General features: G+C 47.6%; 1 protein-coding gene and 1 pseudogene across 1 annotated transcript in view; both read right to left on the reverse strand.

Moving 5' to 3' along the window:
• The window catches only part of LOC102478841 (acyl-protein thioesterase 1-like), a 26571-nt gene extending 13589 nt beyond the window's left edge, over positions 1 to 12982 (reverse strand). Inside the window, exon 1 of the mRNA XM_027766332.1 lies at positions 12856 to 12982. Within this exon, the coding sequence (XP_027622133.1) occupies positions 12856 to 12982 (127 nt within the window). The remainder of the gene's footprint in view (positions 1 to 12855) is intronic.
• Positions 12983 to 13143: 161 nt separating this feature from the next.
• Positions 13144 to 20353, reverse strand: part of LOC102480097 (trehalase-like) — a 28822-nt pseudogene continuing 21612 nt past the window's right edge.

The following is a 20353-nucleotide window of genomic DNA, read 5'->3' on the forward strand; positions in this document are numbered from 1 at the left end:
ACCCAGCTTTTCTTTCTTTCTTTCTTTCTTTATTGTTATTTACTTTTTTTGAATACATTCAAGCACATTATTTAGCTTACAAGGAGTCCAGAACTCTTAACCACAATGCCACTTGCCAGCTCCAAAAGAAAGGAATCTTAAGAAAAGCTGGGTGACTAAAGTTTCACTATGTATTTGTGATCATTTTAAAAACCAGTACAATATTCAATTCTAAATCAAGACTCACAATCTACGAGTTCCAGCACCTGCACAGACTGGCCAGCACACTGGCAGGCTTATACCAAGGTTTTCTGTTCCCTGCCCCCCCCCACACTGTCTCTGCCACACATCTCCCTCCCAGAGCAACAGCTCTTTCACATGAGTATTACAACAGCAGGTAGATAAAATTGTATTGGGCACTAAGTCCTGGGAATATTATATTGCTTGGAATGTTACATGATGGTTTAGTATTGATTTTTTTAGCAGTGTTTTAGGTGCTGGTCTGGTCTGTGACTATCTAATGTTTCCATCTGGGAATGTGAAAACTAACCAATAGCTTGTGTGTTGCAGCAATGCAAGTTTATAAGTACAGATGGCTCCTTACCTAGGATAGTAATGTTTGTTACTTTTTGTTTGGTGAAAGTGATACACATTCAATAGAAATGTACAAGGAGACTTTGAAAAGTTGATGGAGAAAATAAATTACAGTAAAAATTTATTTTGTGCAAAAAATTTTGGAATACATAATTTTTAAACGTACATTTTCAATGAAATTTTTGAAGACAAGTTGTATTTTTTATGTTTTATTTTATAATTTCTCATTTACATTCAGTCATTTCACATCGCTATAACACATAATAGTTTTTTAAAGTATGCATGAAATGCATGACAACCAAATTATGAATACTATCATACACATCTTTTTAAACAAAGAGCTTCACATTCTTGTGTTTGATAAGTGCTTCTTTCCTTTGTATGTTATTTTTGCTCCTCAGCATAATTCAGAGGACTCCCCTCCTCCCACCTCATTCAGTTCCCAGGGGTATTTTCTAAAGGCTTCCTCAAAGGGTGAGTTATTTAGTGTGAGCTCTGCGTGTGTTAATACTGAGTCAGGACAGAAGAAAGTGTCTTTATCCTGTACGGAGCATGGGAGTAGAGAACTGAGCTGGGCACCTCCAGTGTGTCCGATGCCTCACACTAAAGAATCCTGTTTAAACTTGTGATCAATCCTTAGAGTGTAACACTCTCCCTACTTCAGATATGTCAACTAAGTCATAGCAGCATCACAAAATTAGTAAGGAAGACCCTCAACATTAAGCCAAATCTGAAGACCAGCCCATGGTGTGGTGGTTACAGTGGAAGATCCTACATGGACAGCTCTGCTATTTGACTCCCAGACCCAGTGGCTTAAAAAACATGCATGCCCATGTTGGGATGCCCAGAATCCTGAGAAGATGGAAAAATAGAAGAGAGGAATTTCGGCTTGGCCATTTCCCGTTTGGTAAAGGGGAGCTACTTTCTCACTCTCTATCTTGTGTCTCTCGCTCTAGCAAGTGCACACACCCTCTGGCAAAATTTTAAAAAATAACAGAACAATTAACATTGAATGGGTTCCCATTCCTTACTAGCACAATTATAAGAACATCTTACATTTTCAGTGATATTTTCTCTTTCACTTGATATGAATTGTCAATACCTAACTACTTTTTCTGTTGTTCTCATTTTCATAACTTAAGAGTCCCATATTACAGTCCACTTTTTTCCCTGCCATTGTGTTACAGTGACCTCCTAGGAACATGCTAAAGTCCCTGTGCAGCAGTTTCCTGTTTGCCCTCTCTGTTCATCATGCCTCACTGAAAGTGACCAGAAACCCCCTAGGACACCTGTATCAAGAGATGACTAGTCCAGACCAAACAAACCTATCAGTTCCTATGGTAATTAAATACAGAGTAATGCTACTGAACTATTAATGCAGCCTATTTACTGCATTATTTTCCTGTGCTACCAGGTTCACAGAGTCTTCTTATTGTATTATTTGAGTCTCTGGATACTTTTGGGTTCCTTGTGGAATAAAACAGGTTCTCTTCACTTTTTTCCCCTAGACATCTTTTGTCTGCTTTCATTGGGGGATCAACAGGCTGTGAAGTCAGCTGCATTTCTGCTGAAGTGGCTGAGGAAAGACTATGTGGCTCCGTGGTCAAGGCTCCTCCTGGCTTTCTAGGTCAGGAATTATATTCCTCATGTTTTGATGACATCTAAGTTCTCTGAGGCCTAAAGTGAATTTGCTGCAACCATGTTATCTGGGGTGAGTTCATGGACTTAAAATAGTCAAGGACAAAAGGAATCACTGAGAGCACTTGAAAATGTGATTAATATCATAAATAAATAAATAATAAGACTAACTCATAGATGCATGGACTGTATAGTACTAGTTCCTAAATCCTAGAGTGACTGATGAAAACCACAGATGATCTATCCTGGAACTGACACAGTATACCCAACAATTAAATCCAACCTTTTGTTTTTATTCATTCATCTAATAAGTATTTCAATGACAACTCCTCACAGGTATTATATTCATCTATTTAGGGCTGACATCCAAAGACAAATTACAGTCTTTAAATATATTACAGTCTACAGAACATGAACTCAGTATCATAAGTATTTCTTTTAGATATGTGTAGAGTATTAACATACTTCAGTACTTCTCATTTTTGTTGAGGATAAATTGATTAATCAGTGACCATTAATCATAATGAGAGAAATCAATCAGAAATTGCAGTTGTAAGTCGGAGAAGTTATAATTAGACAATTTTCTTATACTTTGTATCTGCAATAAACAGAACAAAATCATAAAACTGCGATTGAGAATGTCATCTCTTCTTAGATGATCCACAGCTTGAGTAAATGCAAGTGCTGTATCAGACAGCTGACAGTACTTTCTAGGAGTTTCACAAACCCACCTTATTCAATTAGTTTGTTCCTTTACTATAAAGGAAGTAATCAGACTCATAGAAGCAGAGAGCAAGATGGGGTTGTCAGGCCAGCAGATGGCATAGTGCTGGGTAAGGGGCTGGATCCCACATGAATAACTATGGTTTTGATATATATATATATGTGTGTGTGTATATGAAATAAAACGTAAGACATAGTAACACAAATGATTACTCAAGGCCCATTGATTCACTTTAAAGATTATGGTCTCTATATTACATGGTTAAAAATTCTAAGGTAGTTTTAAGCAGCAACGTGTTCCAGTATTTTGTGAGAGAGAACATATGAACATATGAAGAGATAATTCTAACTACAACTGGGAGAGTGATTTGGGTGTTGTGTGAGGAGTACATTCAGGATGGCAAACAAGGAAGATCAACCAACCACAGAATTTGAACATTCTTGGGCAGATAAAAGGAGAACTATCACTAGGTTAAAGAAATGCTTCCTACAATCATGTAAAGAATCTACTTTAGGCTGATGACATCAGAACAGAGCTTTATTTCTTTTTGCAAATCTTTATAATTGAGTATACAATGAGAACAATATTTCAATTGTAATGATCAGGTAAGGCTCCCCATGGATATCCCCTGGGAACTCCTACATGAATGTCCTTTGGGAACACTGGTCCAGTTTTTCTCTCAAGAAATGACTCTGGATTTTTTTTTCCCTTAAAAGTTTTATGTTCAGATAATCAGCCTCACTTGATCACATATTGAGATATCCTTTTTTCCCTCTTGAAAATAGGCTGTAAAAAATAAATGCTACAAACCCATTGCAAAATAACAATAGCAACAGAAGAAATACAGTTACAGAAATGAAAATTCTCTAACTCAGATTTCCCATTTTAAATCTTTTTATTATTATTATGAACACATAATAAATCGTACATATTTATGAGGTACAGTATAATGTGATTTTTAGTACAAGAACTCAGTGTGTTATGATCATATTTGGGTGATTACATATTCATTATTTCAAACATTTGTCATTTCTATATTAGAAGTATTCAGTCTTTCCTCTTTTTCAGCTATTATGAGATATACAATAAATTATTGTAGCTGTCTTTACTCTAATGGATCATATAATCCTAGAATTAGTTGCTCTTATGTTACTGAAATTTTCTCTTCATCCCTTCTTCCCTTCCAAATCCCACCCACCACAGTCTCTAGTAATCACCATTCTACTCTCTAATTCCTTGAGGTCATATTTTTTAGTTTCCACATCTGAGTAAAAAATATGCAATATTTCTATTTCTGCACCACCTAGTTTTACATAACATTGTGTCTTAAGCTTTCCATAGCTCTTGCTGGCAACATTCTTTCTAACAAGTGAATGGTATTTCATTGTATATATTTTTCCTTTACCCACTCTCTATTGACAAACACTTGCATTGATTTCATATCTTGGGTTGTAGATTGTACTATAATAAACATTACGGTGCAAACATCTCTAGATATTCATTTTCATTCCTTTAAATAAATATTATTTTATTCTCCCCTATTACTATTAAGAGAAGATTCTTAAATCTAAGTAATTTAGGAAAATAAAAGTGTATTCAGCTCATTGTTAGGAAGTCTGAAGTTCAGAGGCCACATCTGCTAAGAGCTTTCTTGGTGGTGGTGTCCTAAAAGTATATAGAGCTTCACATTATGAGAATAGAAGCATGTGTTTCAGTGTGTTCATATGTCTCATTTTGTTTTATTTTACTTTATTTTTTATTTACACTTAATCATTGTACATCTTTAGAGGGTGCAACATGTTTTTTCCCAGTTTGCATATATTGCATATCAATCGAGCCAAGATATTACCATATACTTCATCAACAAGGGATAATTTACCATTCTTGTATCTGTTAAATGTTTTTTTCCCTGAGCCTCCCACCCAACCCACCCACCCAACTTTTATAATCTCTGAAATCTACACTTGCCCTTCTTGTTATACCTTCTAATTTTCCAGTTTCTGTGTGTAGTATAGACATTTGGTATATATTGAATGGGGACATACAGTGTCTCTTTTTCAGTCTGGTTTGCTTTCCTTGGCATTGTATCTTTCACATACATCCACTTTGAATTAAATGTCAGGGATCAATTTATATGGCTGAGTAGTATCCCGTTAAAAATTCTAAGGTAGTTTTAAGCAGCAACGTGTTCCAGTATTTTGTGAGAGAGAACATATGAACATATGAAGAGATAATTCTAACTACAACTGGGAGAGTGATTTGGGTGTTGTGTGAGGAGTACATTCAGGATGGCAAACAAGGAAGATCAACCAACCACAGAATTTGAACATTCTTGGGCAGATAAAAGGAGAACTATCACTAGGTTAAAGAAATGCTTCCTACAATCATGTAAAGAATCTACTTTAGGCTGATGACATCAGAACAGAGCTTTATTTCTTTTTGCAAATCTTTATAATTGAGTATACAATGAGAACAATATTTCAATTGTAATGATCAGGTAAGGCTCCCCATGGATATCCCCTGGGAACTCCTACATGAATGTCCTTTGGGAACACTGGTCCAGTTTTTCTCTCAAGAAATGACTCTGGATTTTTTTTTCCCTTAAAAGTTTTATGTTCAGATAATCAGCCTCACTTGATCACATATTGAGATATCCTTTTTTCCCTCTTGAAAATAGGCTGTAAAAAATAAATGCTACAAACCCATTGCAAAATAACAATAGCAACAGAAGAAATACAGTTACAGAAATGAAAATTCTCTAACTCAGATTTCCCATTTTAAATCTTTTTATTATTATTATGAACACATAATAAATCGTACATATTTATGAGGTACAGTATAATGTGATTTTTAGTACAAGAACTCAGTGTGTTATGATCATATTTGGGTGATTACATATTCATTATTTCAAACATTTGTCATTTCTATATTAGAAGTATTCAGTCTTTCCTCTTTTTCAGCTATTATGAGATATACAATAAATTATTGTAGCTGTCTTTACTCTAATGGATCATATAATCCTAGAATTAGTTTCTCTTATGTTACTGAAATTTTCTCTTCATCCCTTCTTCCCTTCCAAATCCCACCCACCACAGTCTCTAGTAATCACCATTCTACTCTCTAATTCCTTGAGGTCATATTTTTTAGTTTCCACATCTGAGTAAAAAATATGCAATATTTCTATTTCTGCACCACCTAGTTTTACATAACATTGTGTCTTAAGCTTTCCATAGCTCTTGCTGGCAACATTCTTTCTAACAAGTGAATGGTATTTCATTGTATATATTTTTCCTTTACCCACTCTCTATTGACAAACACTTGCATTGATTTCATATCTTGGGTTGTAGATTGTACTATAATAAACATTACGGTGCAAACATCTCTAGATATTCATTTTCATTCCTTTAAATAAATATTATTTTATTCTCCCCTATTACTATTAAGAGAAGATTCTTAAATCTAAGTAATTTAGGAAAATAAAAGTGTATTCAGCTCATTGTTAGGAAGTCTGAAGTTCAGAGGCCACATCTGCTAAGAGCTTTCTTGGTGGTGGTGTCCTAAAAGTATATAGAGCTTCACATTATGAGAATAGAAGCATGTGTTTCAGTGTGTTCATATGTCTCATTTTGTTTTATTTTACTTTATTTTTTATTTACACTTAATCATTGTACATCTTTAGAGGGTGCAACATGTTTTTTCCCAGTTTGCATATATTGCATATCAATCGAGCCAAGATATTACCATATACTTCATCAACAAGGGATAATTTACCATTCTTGTATCTGTTAAATGTTTTTTTCCCTGAGCCTCCCACCCAACCCACCCACCCAACTTTTATAATCTCTGAAATCTACACTTGCCCTTCTTGTTATACCTTCTAATTTTCCAGTTTCTGTGTGTAGTATAGACATTTGGTATATATTGAATGGGGACATACAGTGTCTCTTTTTCAGTCTGGTTTGCTTTCCTTGGCATTGTATCTTTCACATACATCCACTTTGAATTAAATGTCAGGGATCAATTTATATGGCTGAGTAGTATCCCATACTGTATATGTGCCCCATCTTTTCAATCTAGTCATCTGTTCTTGGGCATTTGAGTTGATTCCGTATCATAGCAATTGCAAATAATGCAGCAATAAACATGGATGTGCAAGGGTTTTTCCACTGAGTGTTTTCCAATACTTTGAATAAATACTCAGAAGTAGTATTTCTGGGTCATATGGGAGTTCTATTTGTAGGTCTTTGAGGAACCTCCATGTTTTTCTCCACCACGGCAGGACTAATTTACATTCCCACCAGCAACGTAGGAGAGTTCCATTTTCACCACAGTCTTGACAACATTTCATTTTTTTAATCATTGCCATTCTGACTTGGGATCAGTGGTATCTCATTGTAGTTTTGATTTTTATTTCCCTTACGAGAGGAGATATTGAGCATTTTTCTAAATACATAAAGAATGGATCATGGGGGTCCTGCCCTAATGACCATAATACTATTATTTTTCAAATGGCTTTACTTTTCAACAGCATACGTTGACCCAGTCCATACAGCTAACGCAGGTAGAACATGTGCCTGAGAAGAAGCTGCAAGCAAGGCAGCAGCTGCAAGCTCAAGGTGTCAACTGTGTTGCTGTACTGGTCTGTCCTTTCAATCTCTCTGCCATGGGCTTTACTGTCATTATGGTACCCTGGTATCCCATAAGAGTAAAATAACACCCCCAGCCTTACTGTAACTTTTACAATAATCCTGAAGGAATGCGGACTCCTAAAGTGGTGGTGAGTGGGAATTGAGACTCACCCCACCTGCCTGGAAAACAACAAAGTATGCTGAAGCTCCTCTCAGAGCCACATGTACAAAATAACCTTTAGGACAGTCATTAAGCTGCTCACAAGACCACATTCCTTCCCCATGTAGACAGTAGGCTCACCCTCTTAGCTGTAGATTACCCCAAAGACAATATAGATGTTCCACTTTAGTATATATTAACCATGTTTTTACTTAACCAAATAAGATTTCTATTTAGGCCTCCAGCACTAAAGTTATCAAGTGGACCTGGGACTGAAGTTATCAAGCTTGCTGAAAATCCCCTCACCCAAAAGACTCTGCCTGGTAATCAAGATCTAAGAAGACAAATGGACTTTCCCGAAGGACTGTGGCTGTTTATACCTGATCGAACAGAACAGACACCATGTTTTATGATTATGTTTTGAATATCCTATTTTTCACCCTGAGGACTGTAACTGCTTATAGCTGATCAAACAGAACAGACATCATGTTTTTGTTATTGTCATGTTTTGAACACCCTGTTTGTTACAGTAAAATCTTTTACTTCCCCCTTCACCCCTCCTGCTTCTGTAAAACATCACTCAATAAATATGTATGTTTGATAGCCACTGACCCTGCAGTCTTGAGCTTGCTCTGACTGCAGGCAGCTGAGAACATGCTGAAGGACATCGAGGTCTCTGCCTGAATTTCTGCTTGCCCGTGTTGCCTTGCTATGTATGAGCCTCAACCCACCCTGACTGGAGAAGGTCTCTGGCAATACGTGATTAATTTTTCCATTTCATCCTATTATACTACAACCAAATTACATGAATTTTGGGGGAAGCATACAAACTGTACTATTTTATCAATGCCTCTTAAATTTATGTAATCTTTACACATGAAATCATAACAATAACTCTAAAAGTTTTAATTTGCTGCAGTACCAAATAAAAAGTTCAAAGTCTCACCTGAAACTAAAAGTACACTCTTGCCAGCTCTGATCCTATGAAACCAAAACAACAGGTAGAAAATCCTATTTCACAATGGGAAAGGAGTCTAAGTTCCCAGGCCAGTGTGAAATTCCAGAAGGCAGACGTTCATTCTTCAGTATATCTATTGCCTCCTAGGCACTCTGCCACAGGGCTGCTCCCCCAGAACATCGAGTGGCTTCCTGCAACCCCACCACACCCCCGGCCATGCTACACACTCAGTCCATGCTTCAGTTGTCTTCAGTTGGAGTTCACTGTACAGTCCAGATAAGGCACCAGCTCTGCTCAGCATTCCTGATGCCAGCAGTAGGAGTGGTTCCTGCCCCCCCCCCCCCCAGAACTCCCATGTTATCCAGGGTCTTTTCTGCCACCTGATAGTAGCCCAGAGGCATGGTGATGTCATGGCCCTGCAGGGTTTGCACACATCCTGTCATTTAGTCACACAGCTCAGTGTGCAAGTGCTCTGTGGAGCTGGTCTGCGGGCTGTGGTCCACACTGGTTGTGGGTCTGTACTTCCTTATTTTTTTATTTTATTTTATTTTTTTTGCTATTATTTTTAATGTGACCAGAGAGAAAAAGGGAAAGCGAGAAAGCAACACACCAGGTCCAGTATTCAAACTGCACTCAGCTATGTGGGAGTCTAGTGCCTCAACCACTATGCCACCTGGTGGTCTTGCACTTTTTTTTTTTTCTGTAAGAGAGGTTTTTCTCATAGGGCTTGTGCACTCACTGGAGAGACAGAGACAGAGACAGTGAGACAAAAAGCAAGAAATCGCTCCCCGGGGGGGATGGACACCATGCAGTCTCTTCTCCAGTCTCCTCTTGTGATTTTGGGCACACATGCATTTGTACACAGAGTGTTTTAAGCCACTGGGTCTGGAACTCAAATCACGGCCAATTCCATGGGAGTCCAGTGATGTAACCCTTATGCCATCTGCTGGTTCCTGGCCCAGCACTTTCTTCCCCACTGCATCATAGGCTTCTAGGAAAGGGTGTCTGACTCCTCTCTGTATCCAGGAGCCTTGCATTCACTCACTCAGCATGATTTGAGCACCTGCTGTGTACTGGGCATAGCTGTGTGTGTGAGGGGGTGTAGACCTGGGGTAGACAAAGGAGGTTCAGATTCACTGGTAGTCTTAAGCAGAGGAACATCTGTGCTGTGGGGACACAAGAGAGCACAACTGTGCACCATAGTGGGGACATTTGCAATGGGTTTTGAATATTGCTTAGGAGTTTGCCACAGGAACCAGCCAGGGCAGAACACCCCAGTGTACACAGAGCATACCGTTAAGGGAATGGCAAGAAGCTTGACCTGGCCAGTGAGAATATGGGGTTCATTCAGGGAGGCTGGGGAGACGAGGGTGGAGGGACATGTTAGGGCCAGTCTGTGACAGCCTTTGCCAAGCCAGGAAGTCAGCAGAGGGGTCTGTGAGTGTACGCAGCAGGGTAGGTTTACTGGCGTCATGGGAGATGAGTGAGGGCAGAGGGCAGGCAGAGCACACTGGGAGGTGGTGACAGCCATTCAGGTGACAGGACTCAGGCCTGGAGTGACCCACGGGGTCTGGGAAAGGAGGAGATGGGGAGGTGCTCACTCCAGCTGCCATTGCTGAGCTGAGTGGTTGGTGTGGCTCCCCTAAGACCTGGGCTGGCTGCTGAGGACATCAGTCATAGCACCCACCCAAGGGCTCTGCCACAGACGGTGTGTTCCCCACTGCAGTCACCACCTGCTGCCGCACTGCTCACCCAGCTTCTCCTGCCACCCCGGCCGCCAGATGCTGTGTGCCGTGTGGGGACGCTGTGTGCTGTGAGGACCTGCCATGTGCCGTGTGAGGTATGTGTGCTGTGAGGATGTGCAATGCATCATGTGGAGAAGCTGTGTGCCATGTGGACGTATTGTGTACCATGTGGAGGAGCGTGTGCTGTGAGGACATGCCATGTGCCGTGTGGGGATGCCGTGTGCTTTGTGAATGTGCTGTGTAGAGGTGCATGTGCCATGTGGACATGCTGTGTACCACGTGGAGGTGCATGTGCTGTGAAGATGTGCTGTGTGCCGTGTGGATGTGCCGTGTAGAGGTACATGTGCCATGAGGACATGCTGCGTGCTGTGTGGAGGTATGTGTGCTGTGAGGACGTGCCGTGTGCCATGTGCCATGTGGACATGCCATGTGCCGTGTGGACGTGCTGTATGTTGCATGGACATGCCATGTCCAGAAAGCATGCTTTTCCTTACTGGGTAAATAGTCATATGGGGGACCAGCAGTTAGCGTAATGGCTATGTCACTGGACTCCCATATAGTCAACCGTGGTTTGAGTCTTGGACTCAGTGGCTTAAACTCACTCTGGGGGCATGGCCGTGCCCAGGAGCCTGAAAGGAGAATGGAGAAGGGATTGCGGAGTGGCCATCCCCCCTAGGGGGTGATTTCTCACTTTCTCTCTGTCTCTGGCAAGCGCATGCGCCCTGTAGAAAAAAACTTCTCCAAAAAAAAAAAAATTAAAAAAATAGTCATATGGTTCAGAAACCAAAAGTCCACAAAGAAGAGAACTGAAGAATGTGGCCCACACATCTTAGTGCAGTGCCCGCTCTTATCAGCCTTCATGCCCTCTAGAGTACGGGTGTGAGCCTTGTCAGTCTGCTTGTCCTCCCTGCGCCAGGGAAGCAGCACCCGTCTCCCCAGGGACATGGCCACACCACAGTCCCTTCTCCTCCAGTCTCCTCTTAGGGTTTGGGCATGCACACATATGCATCCAGTATGTTTTTTCAAGCTGCCGGGTCTGGGACTCTAACTTCAGTCAGCCATTTGGGGATCCAGCACCTTAACCACCATGCCAACTGCTGGCCCCAGGCAAGTGCTTTTCTACTTTTGGTACACATGGCCAAATGACCCATAAAGGTGTACCGATTTTTTATTCCCACCTAGTATGTACTGGGCTGCCTGTTTCCCCAGGCTTCCCAAAGATGTGGTATGTATTTTTCACCATCCTGCCACTTTGACAGCTGGGAAAACGATATTCCCATAGAGTTCTGTGTGGCATTTCTCTGTAATTCTGAGGCTGAGCATTACCCATATTGTCAAGGCTCCATTGGGCTTTTTGGAGTCCTGGGAGGCTGGACCATCATCCCACATCCCCAGACGGGGAAGCTCCATGTCTTTGAAGCGTGACTTAAGAATGACAGGTCTCCTCTGGCCCCATTCCTTTCACATACAAGCATGAGACAAAGCTGAAGGGCGCCATCTAATCCCAGGCCATCGAGGAGGTGTACTAGGGCCACCTGCACAGTGCGGCCAAGGTCAGGGCTGGGGGCGGAGGCGCTGGCTGTGGGGCGGGGTGGCCAGCAGGACTCTGGGAGCTCAGGTCTCCAGCCTGCCCTCCACAGAGGTTATGGTGCAGTCTTGTCTTGTTCTCTTTGTTGACTCTCTATTCCTTTCTCCCTCTCCCCTTCCCAGAAGAGGTTTCTCCGCTTCACTATGGTGACCAAGGTACCCCTCTCTGCATATGTACCCAGGACTAGGACACATTAACACCTCCTGTACTCCACCCCCTGATCCTTGACCTCCCTCCCTCCCTCCCTCTCCCTTCCCCCAAGCCTAGGGGAGTGAATGCCTTGCAGAGGGCAGGAGGCTCCCTACGGAGGGCAGTGTGTAGAAGGTACAGCTAAGGGGCGACCTGGCCTGCAGAGACCAGCCTTGATAGAGGGGGATTGATGGAAGGGGTGTCTGTGGCTGGGGCCAGCTGCCCTGTTGCAATTCAGCCTCCCTCCTGCCCACCACCCCCACCACCATGGCCCTGATCTCCACTCCCTTGGGCCCGGAGGCCTAGCATCTCACTTGGGCTTCTTCTGTGCCCCTTCTTGTTGAGAGGAGACTGGTCCTCACTGGAGCAACCCCGCACCTCATTCTCTCAAAATTCATTTTTGAATCATCTGGGGTTGCCAAGGAACAGTGCCCCCATGGCAAGGTCCAGGGGCTGCTGGGGTGTGAGAAGGGGAACATTTCGGACTGGAGGGAACCAGCTGGGACCCATTTAGGCCTCAGCCCTGAGTTCCAGGGCTTCCTGCAGGCCAGGAAGGGAACGGGCAGGCAGGTGAGGGGACAGTCTGGGTGCAGCTGAGCCCCGTCTCAGGTCTTCCTCTCCCCCCTTGGCAGAGCCTGAACCTAGCCCTCACCTTCTGTGTGAAGACCCATGCCCGGCTGTACTACATGGTGGTCCCGTCTGTAGAGGCCATGCGCATCTGGACGGATGTCATTGTCACGGGGGCTGAGGGCTACACTCAGTTCATGAGCTGACCGCATGGCCTCCTGGGCCCTCAGGCCAGCCCCAGGCCTGGTCCCCGGCCACCTGTTGTGCTCGCTCTGGACACAGTGGTACGCAGTCCTTGTCCCAGGCTTACAGGAGCTGGGTATGGCAGGGCTCTTGTACAAGATAACCCTAATGTCCTGTGAGGAGCTCAGCCCTAGGAGTTTCTGGCTCTGGCCTCAGAGAACCAGCCAGGAGACACCACGTTGGGAGGTAGCTTTGCCGCCCCTTGGGAGCCGCAAACCTGTAATAACTCTTCAAGGTCCTGCCCCAGCCCGTCTTCTCTTTCCTAAAGGACAAATCATGGTACCAGACTCTGCCAAAGATCCCCTCTAGCCTCAGTCTCCTTTGAGGGCCTGGAGGGCAGCATCACACCCAGAGCGGGGTGACAGCTCGGGCGTGCACCCCCACACCCTGCTCTGCTCACCAAGCACCCCTCCTCAACACTTGGGATTACTTTGCTCTCTGGTCAAAGAACTCAAGAGTCTGGGGTTGCAGCCATCCCCTTGTCACAGACCCATCACTGTGGTCTCCACAGTGAATGCTTCATTGCCATGGTTACACACTCATGGCCTTAGCTCCACGGCTCAGCCCACTGCCTGGCTGTGGGCCACCCAAGGGTACGTGCCATCCTCTGTCCAGCTGCAGCAGGCTGGACTTCCTGACCCTACCTGAGTCTCCGTGCCGCACAACCAGCCCCAGGCCAGCCTCTCCCTTCCACTCAAACCTTCTTAGAGCCAGGAGGCATGAAGCTGGGGATCCTGAGACCAGAGGGCGAAGCCAACAGGTCGGGAGGCTAGAGGGCCGCCATCAGTATATACAGGGTTGTTTCTGACAGGAAAGGGATGCTCAGGTGCTCACAGCAGGAGGGCCTGAGGGGACTGGACCTGCGAATGGGGGCCTGGTTGTGGTGGCCAGAGGGTACTGGAAATGGAGAATGGAGGACCAGGCCTAGCTGTCTGGCCTCAGCCCTTCACTCCTTAACACTAAGCCCACCTCCTGCCCTCCTTCCCTCCACTGGGCCCACAGGTACCTGGGCTGGGCGGGGCTTGTGTTTTCAGTATTTGTAAACATTCAGCAGAACAATAAATCTTTTGGATGGTGTGCGGAAGGCCAGGCTGGGGTATGGGGTTGGGGTGTTCGCGGAGCAGTGGGCCTGGGTCTTCCCCTGAGCGGGGTCTGCACTTGAGTAAAGGTTCCAGGAGGGACCCAAGCTCCAACCTATGACCTCTACTCAGTGTGAACAGAACAAACTGGGGGTGCAAGAGGCGGGGACTGTGCAGAGGTTTTATGGGCAGGAGCTGGGCCAGACAGGAAGTGCCGCTGACACAAGACAGGAGGCTGAGTAGGAGGGCAGACCCAGGCAGTGGGGGTGCCAGGGAAGCCTGGAAGGTCCCTGAGGTTAGCCATGGCCATATCTCTGAAACTGGCCCAGCCCAGCCTGGGGAGCCCAGAAGCACCAGCCAGCTCCTGTCCAGGGGCCCACCCCAACACCTGGGTGGGTGGGTGGGGGGGCGTCACGGACAGCAGAGCCCAGTTCCCTGTGAGGCCTTATAGCAAGCCAAGGCCTGCTCACCTGAACTTCAAACTCCCCTCCACCACCTGGCTGTCTACCGCTGCTGATGTAGTACAGGGAACACAGGAGAGGCTGCAGGTCACATGGCCACCCCCAGCCTCCAGCCCCAGGGGAAGCAAGCCCCACAGCTGTGCGAGAAGCACTCTTCCCTGCAATACCCAAGAGTGGCCACTGGGCGCCACCACTGCCCTGGGGATCTAGCACGGGACTCCGCGGGACAGAGCTATGTCCTGAATAGCCAGCCCAGGGACACTCACTTTCTCATATATGGCTGACTTTTGGGAGTAGACGTCAAAGTTAGTTCGGATCCAGTTCTGGGCCAGCTGGAAAGCCACTTGATGGGTCCGAGGTGAAGACGACTTGGCCAGGCCTAGACCCCACCCTAGGCAGGATCTGAATCTGCAGAGCCCTTACCCCAGGCAGAGAGGCCCCACGGAGGGAAAAGGGGCCCAGGCGCTAAGAGCTCCCTTCCTAGAGCCCCAATCCAGAGCCCGGCTGGGGGCAGAGGAGGCTGATAGCACAGGAGGGGAGAGGGTGAGGGTGGGCCGTGAGCTGAGCAGGGGCCAAGAGCAGAGGAGTCAGAGGAAGGGGGAGGGCTGCGTGCTTCCTACACCCTGTACCCGGGAAAGGCCCTGGGACAGGCCCGCCCCACCTCCCTACCTCTGATGACCAGGTCCTGCAGGGAGGCCCAGGCGTTGGGCAGGTCCCACTGCTGGCCTGTGTTCAGAGGGAGGTGGGGATCCCATACTGGTAGGTCAGGATCTGATTGTCCTAGAAGGTTCCAGACAGAACCATGTATGTGGCTCTGCTTGGCTCACCTCTGCCCCCTGGTGGCTCCATTGGCTATAGGAGGCACTGCAGGAGGGACTGGCTGCCACCTGCCAGGTCCCTGCTCAGGGTCAGGAGGGGACAGTCCTCCTCCAGTGTGCCACCCCGCCTGCTGCCACTCACCTCCAGGTACTTCAGAGCCTTGTCCACGACACCAGGGTCAGAGAAGCTGCCGGCCCAGAGTGGCGTGAGGTTGGACTGGTAGAACTCATGGTTCTTCTTCCTGTTCTCAAGGTCACAGTCAAAACAGGTACCTTTCTCTTCATCCCACAGGATGGCCCTCAGGGCAGCCTCGCACTGTGCCCGCAGGTTTCTGTCCTTGGTGGCCTGGGGTTGGTCCCCTGGGGTTGGTCCCCAGATGGCAGCCAGGCTGTGCCCTTGGGACCTGGCCTTAGGCAGCCCTCCTGTGGCCTTGCCTGGTTATTTGCCTCTGCATGGGCTGAGAAATCTCGAAGACCAAGGGGACACACCCACCCCATCAGACCTCTAGCTTCTGGAATTTTCTGAGCAAGCAGCCTGTCCAGTCCAGGGCCTGTTTGGGAGCCGTGCTCTGGAGGGCGCTGCTGTGTGGATTCCCTTAGCTCTGAGGGGGTAGAGGGGCAGCTGCCTGGGGAGAGGAAAGAGGGGCCCACTCACAGGGCAGAGGAAGAACGGGCCCAGGTGAGGGATACATGAGGGTCACTGCATCTGCAGGCTTTTCCAGGTGCACAGCTGTTAGGCCCGGAGGTGGGACCCTGCACCCTGGGGTCCTACTTCCAGTCCTCTGGCCAGGCGGAGGCAGAAAGCCGAGTTCGAGAGCTGGAGGAGCCCTGTTCTGGCCTCTGCCTGGTGCTCACCCAGCGTAGAGTAGAAGGTGCTCATCAGTGCTTCTGCCTGGCACAGGAAGGCATTCAGGTCAACCGGCACCAGTCTGCTAGTTCGGATGCTGCTCAGCCTGTTGGGAGTTTGGACCTCCGACCAGCCAGAGCGAAAAGAAGACCCAGCCAGACTCAGCCCCAGCCTTGAGCTTGACCCACAGAAGTTCCCGGGCCCCTGGGAGGACAGAGCAGAGGAGACAGCAGTGGGCAGAGACCAAGGGCTGGCCATTGGCCAAGGGGCCCAGATGCCGGGTCTCACTCCGCGGCACCACTCGCCTTCCAGGAAGGTGCCTGCCAGCTCTGCATCTTTGCTGTAGGACTGAGGCCTAGCAGAGTTGAGGAAGGCAGGTGGGTGCTGTTTGGCACTCAGGCCCTCTGTGCCAGGTTAGAGGCTGAGACACCAGGACACAGCTGTTCCCTTGGACAGCCAAGGGCTGTCGGTGTCACCATCTGAGATGTGGGGCCAAACCACTTCCCCTCTCACCCAGGGGCACTGCAATGCTCAAACCAGAGTGAACAGATGAGAGACTGGGGGTGGGCTGGGTGGTTTCTCACCTGGGGCTCTCATAAGGGATATAATAGCGATTCAGGACATAGCTCTGTCTCTCCACGTCCACGGAGATGCTCCTGTTCTGAGCCCAGAAGTTCAGTTCCAAGGCCAGGGTCTTGTTCTTCCTGGGGAGGAGCCGGGGAACTGTTAGCAAGCACAGGTGTGCCCACCATGGCATATCAAGGCCAGGAGGCTTAGGTGGCACACACCTCAGGAAGGCAGCCTCACCGGTGTGCATCACATAGAGGTGCATCGTGGGGAAGGCTGGCTCCACTGCAGGTAGTACATGCACCTGCCCTTGGGGATGTGCCTGTAGCTATGAGAGGGCGGCATGCTGGGATGCCTGTGCCTGGTGGTGGGAGCCCAGGCCAGCCCAGCTCCGAGCCCCCTCCTCCAACCCTGGCTGGAGCTGTGTGACCCCTCTTATGTCTGCACCAGGTCCAGAAAGTTCTGCAGCATGCCTTTCACCCTCTTTGCCATCTCCGAGAACAGCAGACCCTCCATCACCCAGTATGAGTCCCTGGGGTGGAGGGAGGGTCTGCACTGCACCAGTGCCACCCTCTGCCCCGCACACTGCTAAGACACCCTGGCCTGGCCACCCTGTCCTGGGTGCTCACCAGTAACAGAACTCCACAAAGTATAACCCAGGCACAATGAAGGGCTGTCTCGAGTAGATTAGGAAGAACCGCTCAGGGTGGCTGAGAACCTACGGTTTTATCTGGAGTCAGGGGGAGGGCACAGGAGGTGGGACCCTGCCAGAGTAGGGCCCCTGAGGCTGGTGCAGGCCCTGGTAGCTGCGGGCATAGGCAGGCAGCTGGCTGAGCGCCACCTCCGCCGCTCAGCCGTGAGGTCCAGGCCCCACTAAGAGCCTGGATGTCCTCACCCTGTGCTGGCCTTTGTGGTCCCGGCTAAACTGCAAGGTGCAGGCGGCAGGAGTCAGGCAAGTGCTGGGCACTACTGCCCTCAGGTAGGGTTGGGCCGGCCCGATCCTCCTGACACTCTCACTCCTCCTGCCTCCACCTAGGCTGGAGCCGGTCCAGCCCTCCCTAGCCTCTCCACCCTTTGGCCCAGGTAGGCAGAAAGCCCTCCCCTTTCGTGGGTTGGGAGGGTGTGGAAGGCCGTGCCAGGGGTGCCCGGTGCTGTTGCCTCTGTGTGAAGCTTTCCTGAGGAAGCTCAATCTGGGGCAGTTATTTTGAGGGAGTGGCAGGACAGATGTGTGCTCCCATCTGGGCCCAGCTGCCCCTTGGGACAGGTGAGGAGGGCAGCCCAACCAGAAAGGAGCTCTGAGCAGCACTGAGTGCCAGCGGGTGCCAGGGCCTCGGGCCCACATAAGAGAGCACGCTGGCCCTGGGCAGCCTGGGGCAAATGGACACCCTCTCTGAGCCTCAGCAAAGCAGGAAAACACCGCAGGCTGTCTGAGTGCAGGGCAGGGCTGCACACAGTGGCTGTAGACAGGTTTCCCAGAAGCTTGAGGAAGGAAGAACCCAGTAGGCAGGTGGGTTTACCAGGTGGGGAGAGGCAGTGCTGAGCAGCCTGGACAGGCTGGGGGGCTGCCTGGAGGAGGTAAGGTGTTAAAAGCAGATGTTGCTCTCCTCCACCATCAGAAATGCTATGAGAGGGCTTGTATTTGGGTATCCAAGGGGTAGGAGGCTGTGCTCTCAGGAAGGGGGACTCAGTCTGTGCTCTGGGGGCACCATGGGCCCCGGAAGAGATATACTTGTCTTCTAACCCCAGAACCCTGGGCTAGAAAGCCTGATGGCAGGCCAAGTCACTCATACCTTCTTCCCCAGCTTCTTCCAGAGCTGGTGCAGCTCTCCTACCGAGGCACGCAGCTTGGGGTCCGAGATCTTCTGCAGGAACTTTTGGGCTGGGAGATCTTCTGCAGGAACTTGGGTCTGGCCAGCTGCCCTCTCAGAAGGCCCGCTACTGTCCCGTCCACCCACCATCATACCTGTTTTTCCAGTCTCTGGGCACCCAGGCCTGCAGCTCCCCCCCCCCTTGGCCTGGAAGTGCTCATGAACAAAGGCCTGCAGTTGCTCCCTGGGGATGCTGTGGTTGTGGGCCCCCAGTAGCCTGTCGAATTTCCTCAGCATCTGGTCTGGGAGCCGGCAGCTGGGGCATGTGGGGGTCAGCAGGGTACCATGAGCCCCTCCCTGCTCTGAGGGGCCTTTCTGCATGGTCTTGGCACTGTCTTCTAGGTAGAAGGTTCTGAAGATTGTGAAGCCCTAGTGCCTCACCTGGAGCAGTGAGCAGTGGCATGTTGACAAACTCCTTGTCGTCCAGGTAGCGCATGACCATCTGAACCTGGTGCAGCAGCTCCCCAAAGCAGTAAATCTGGCTGCATAGATGGTCGGGGTACAAGCAGGTCAGGTCAACGCCCTACCCCATTGGGGCAGAAGAGAGTGCTCGAGTCCTGGGGAGATTCCCAGGCACGTTCCTGGGGACTGGGCAAGGGCTATGTGCATGTGTGTGGGTGTCTGTTTGTGGTGGAGGCTGTGGTGACATATGGGACCTTACAGGAGAGAACTGGGGCATCTCTGGGCAATAAGAGGCCCACACGACTGCCTGAGCCCACTGTTGTGTTAATTTGAGAGAGTATGGGACAGCTGGTGGACGAAAGGAGATTAGCACTTTTTTTTTCAAAAGAATTATTTTATTCAATTTTACTTATTACATATTTTATTTTCTTTGAGATATTTTTGCTATAGAGCATATGTATTTGCCAAAAAGACAGAGAGAAAGAGAAATCACCCCCAGAATGGATGGCCACACCACAATCCCTTCTCCTCCATTTTCCTCTTGGGATTTTGAGGATGCACACACAAGCACCTGGTTTAAGCTACCAGGTCCAGGACTCGAATGGTGAACAACTATATGGGAGTTCAGTGATATAACTATTATACCATCTGTTCCTTAATTTTATTTATTATTATTTTTGAGAGGTTTTTGCTATAGGGCATGGGCGCTCACCAGAAAGACAGAGATGGACAGAGAGCAAGAAATCCCCCCCCAGGGGGGATGGCCAAGCCTCAATCCCTTCTCCTCCATTTTCCTCTTGGGATTTTGAGGATGCACACACAAGCACCTGGTTTAAGCTACCAGGTCCAGGACTCGAACCACATTTGACTACATGAGAGCCCAGTAACATAGCCATTACACCAATCGCTGGTCCTAAGAATTATTTTCTTTTCTTTTTTTTTTCTTTTTTTTTTTTTTTTTTTTTTTTAATTTTGAACAGAGGGAGACAGGGGGCCAGCCACCCAGCCACCAGGTCTGGGACTCAAACCACAGTTGACCAGGTGGGAGTGCCTTTTAACCACCACACCACCTGCTGGCCTCTAAGATGAACACTTTGATCAGTGGCATTCAGAAGCCAGAGTGACATGTGGGCCAGATTTTTGTGTGGATCTCAGTGGAAGGGCTCATAGCAAACGCCTGTGAGCTGCACTCAGTGGTGGGTTTTTTTGTTGTTATTTATTTTTTTAAGAGGTTTTTTTTGTTTTGTTTTTTTTTTTTTTTTTTTTTTTTGTTTTTTTTTTTTTTTTGTCATAGGATG

This window comes from Tupaia chinensis, unplaced genomic scaffold (genome assembly GCF_000334495.1).
Source record: "Tupaia chinensis unplaced genomic scaffold, TupChi_1.0 Scaffold142576_1, whole genome shotgun sequence".
In the NCBI taxonomy this organism is placed as follows: domain Eukaryota; kingdom Metazoa; phylum Chordata; class Mammalia; order Scandentia; family Tupaiidae; genus Tupaia; species Tupaia belangeri.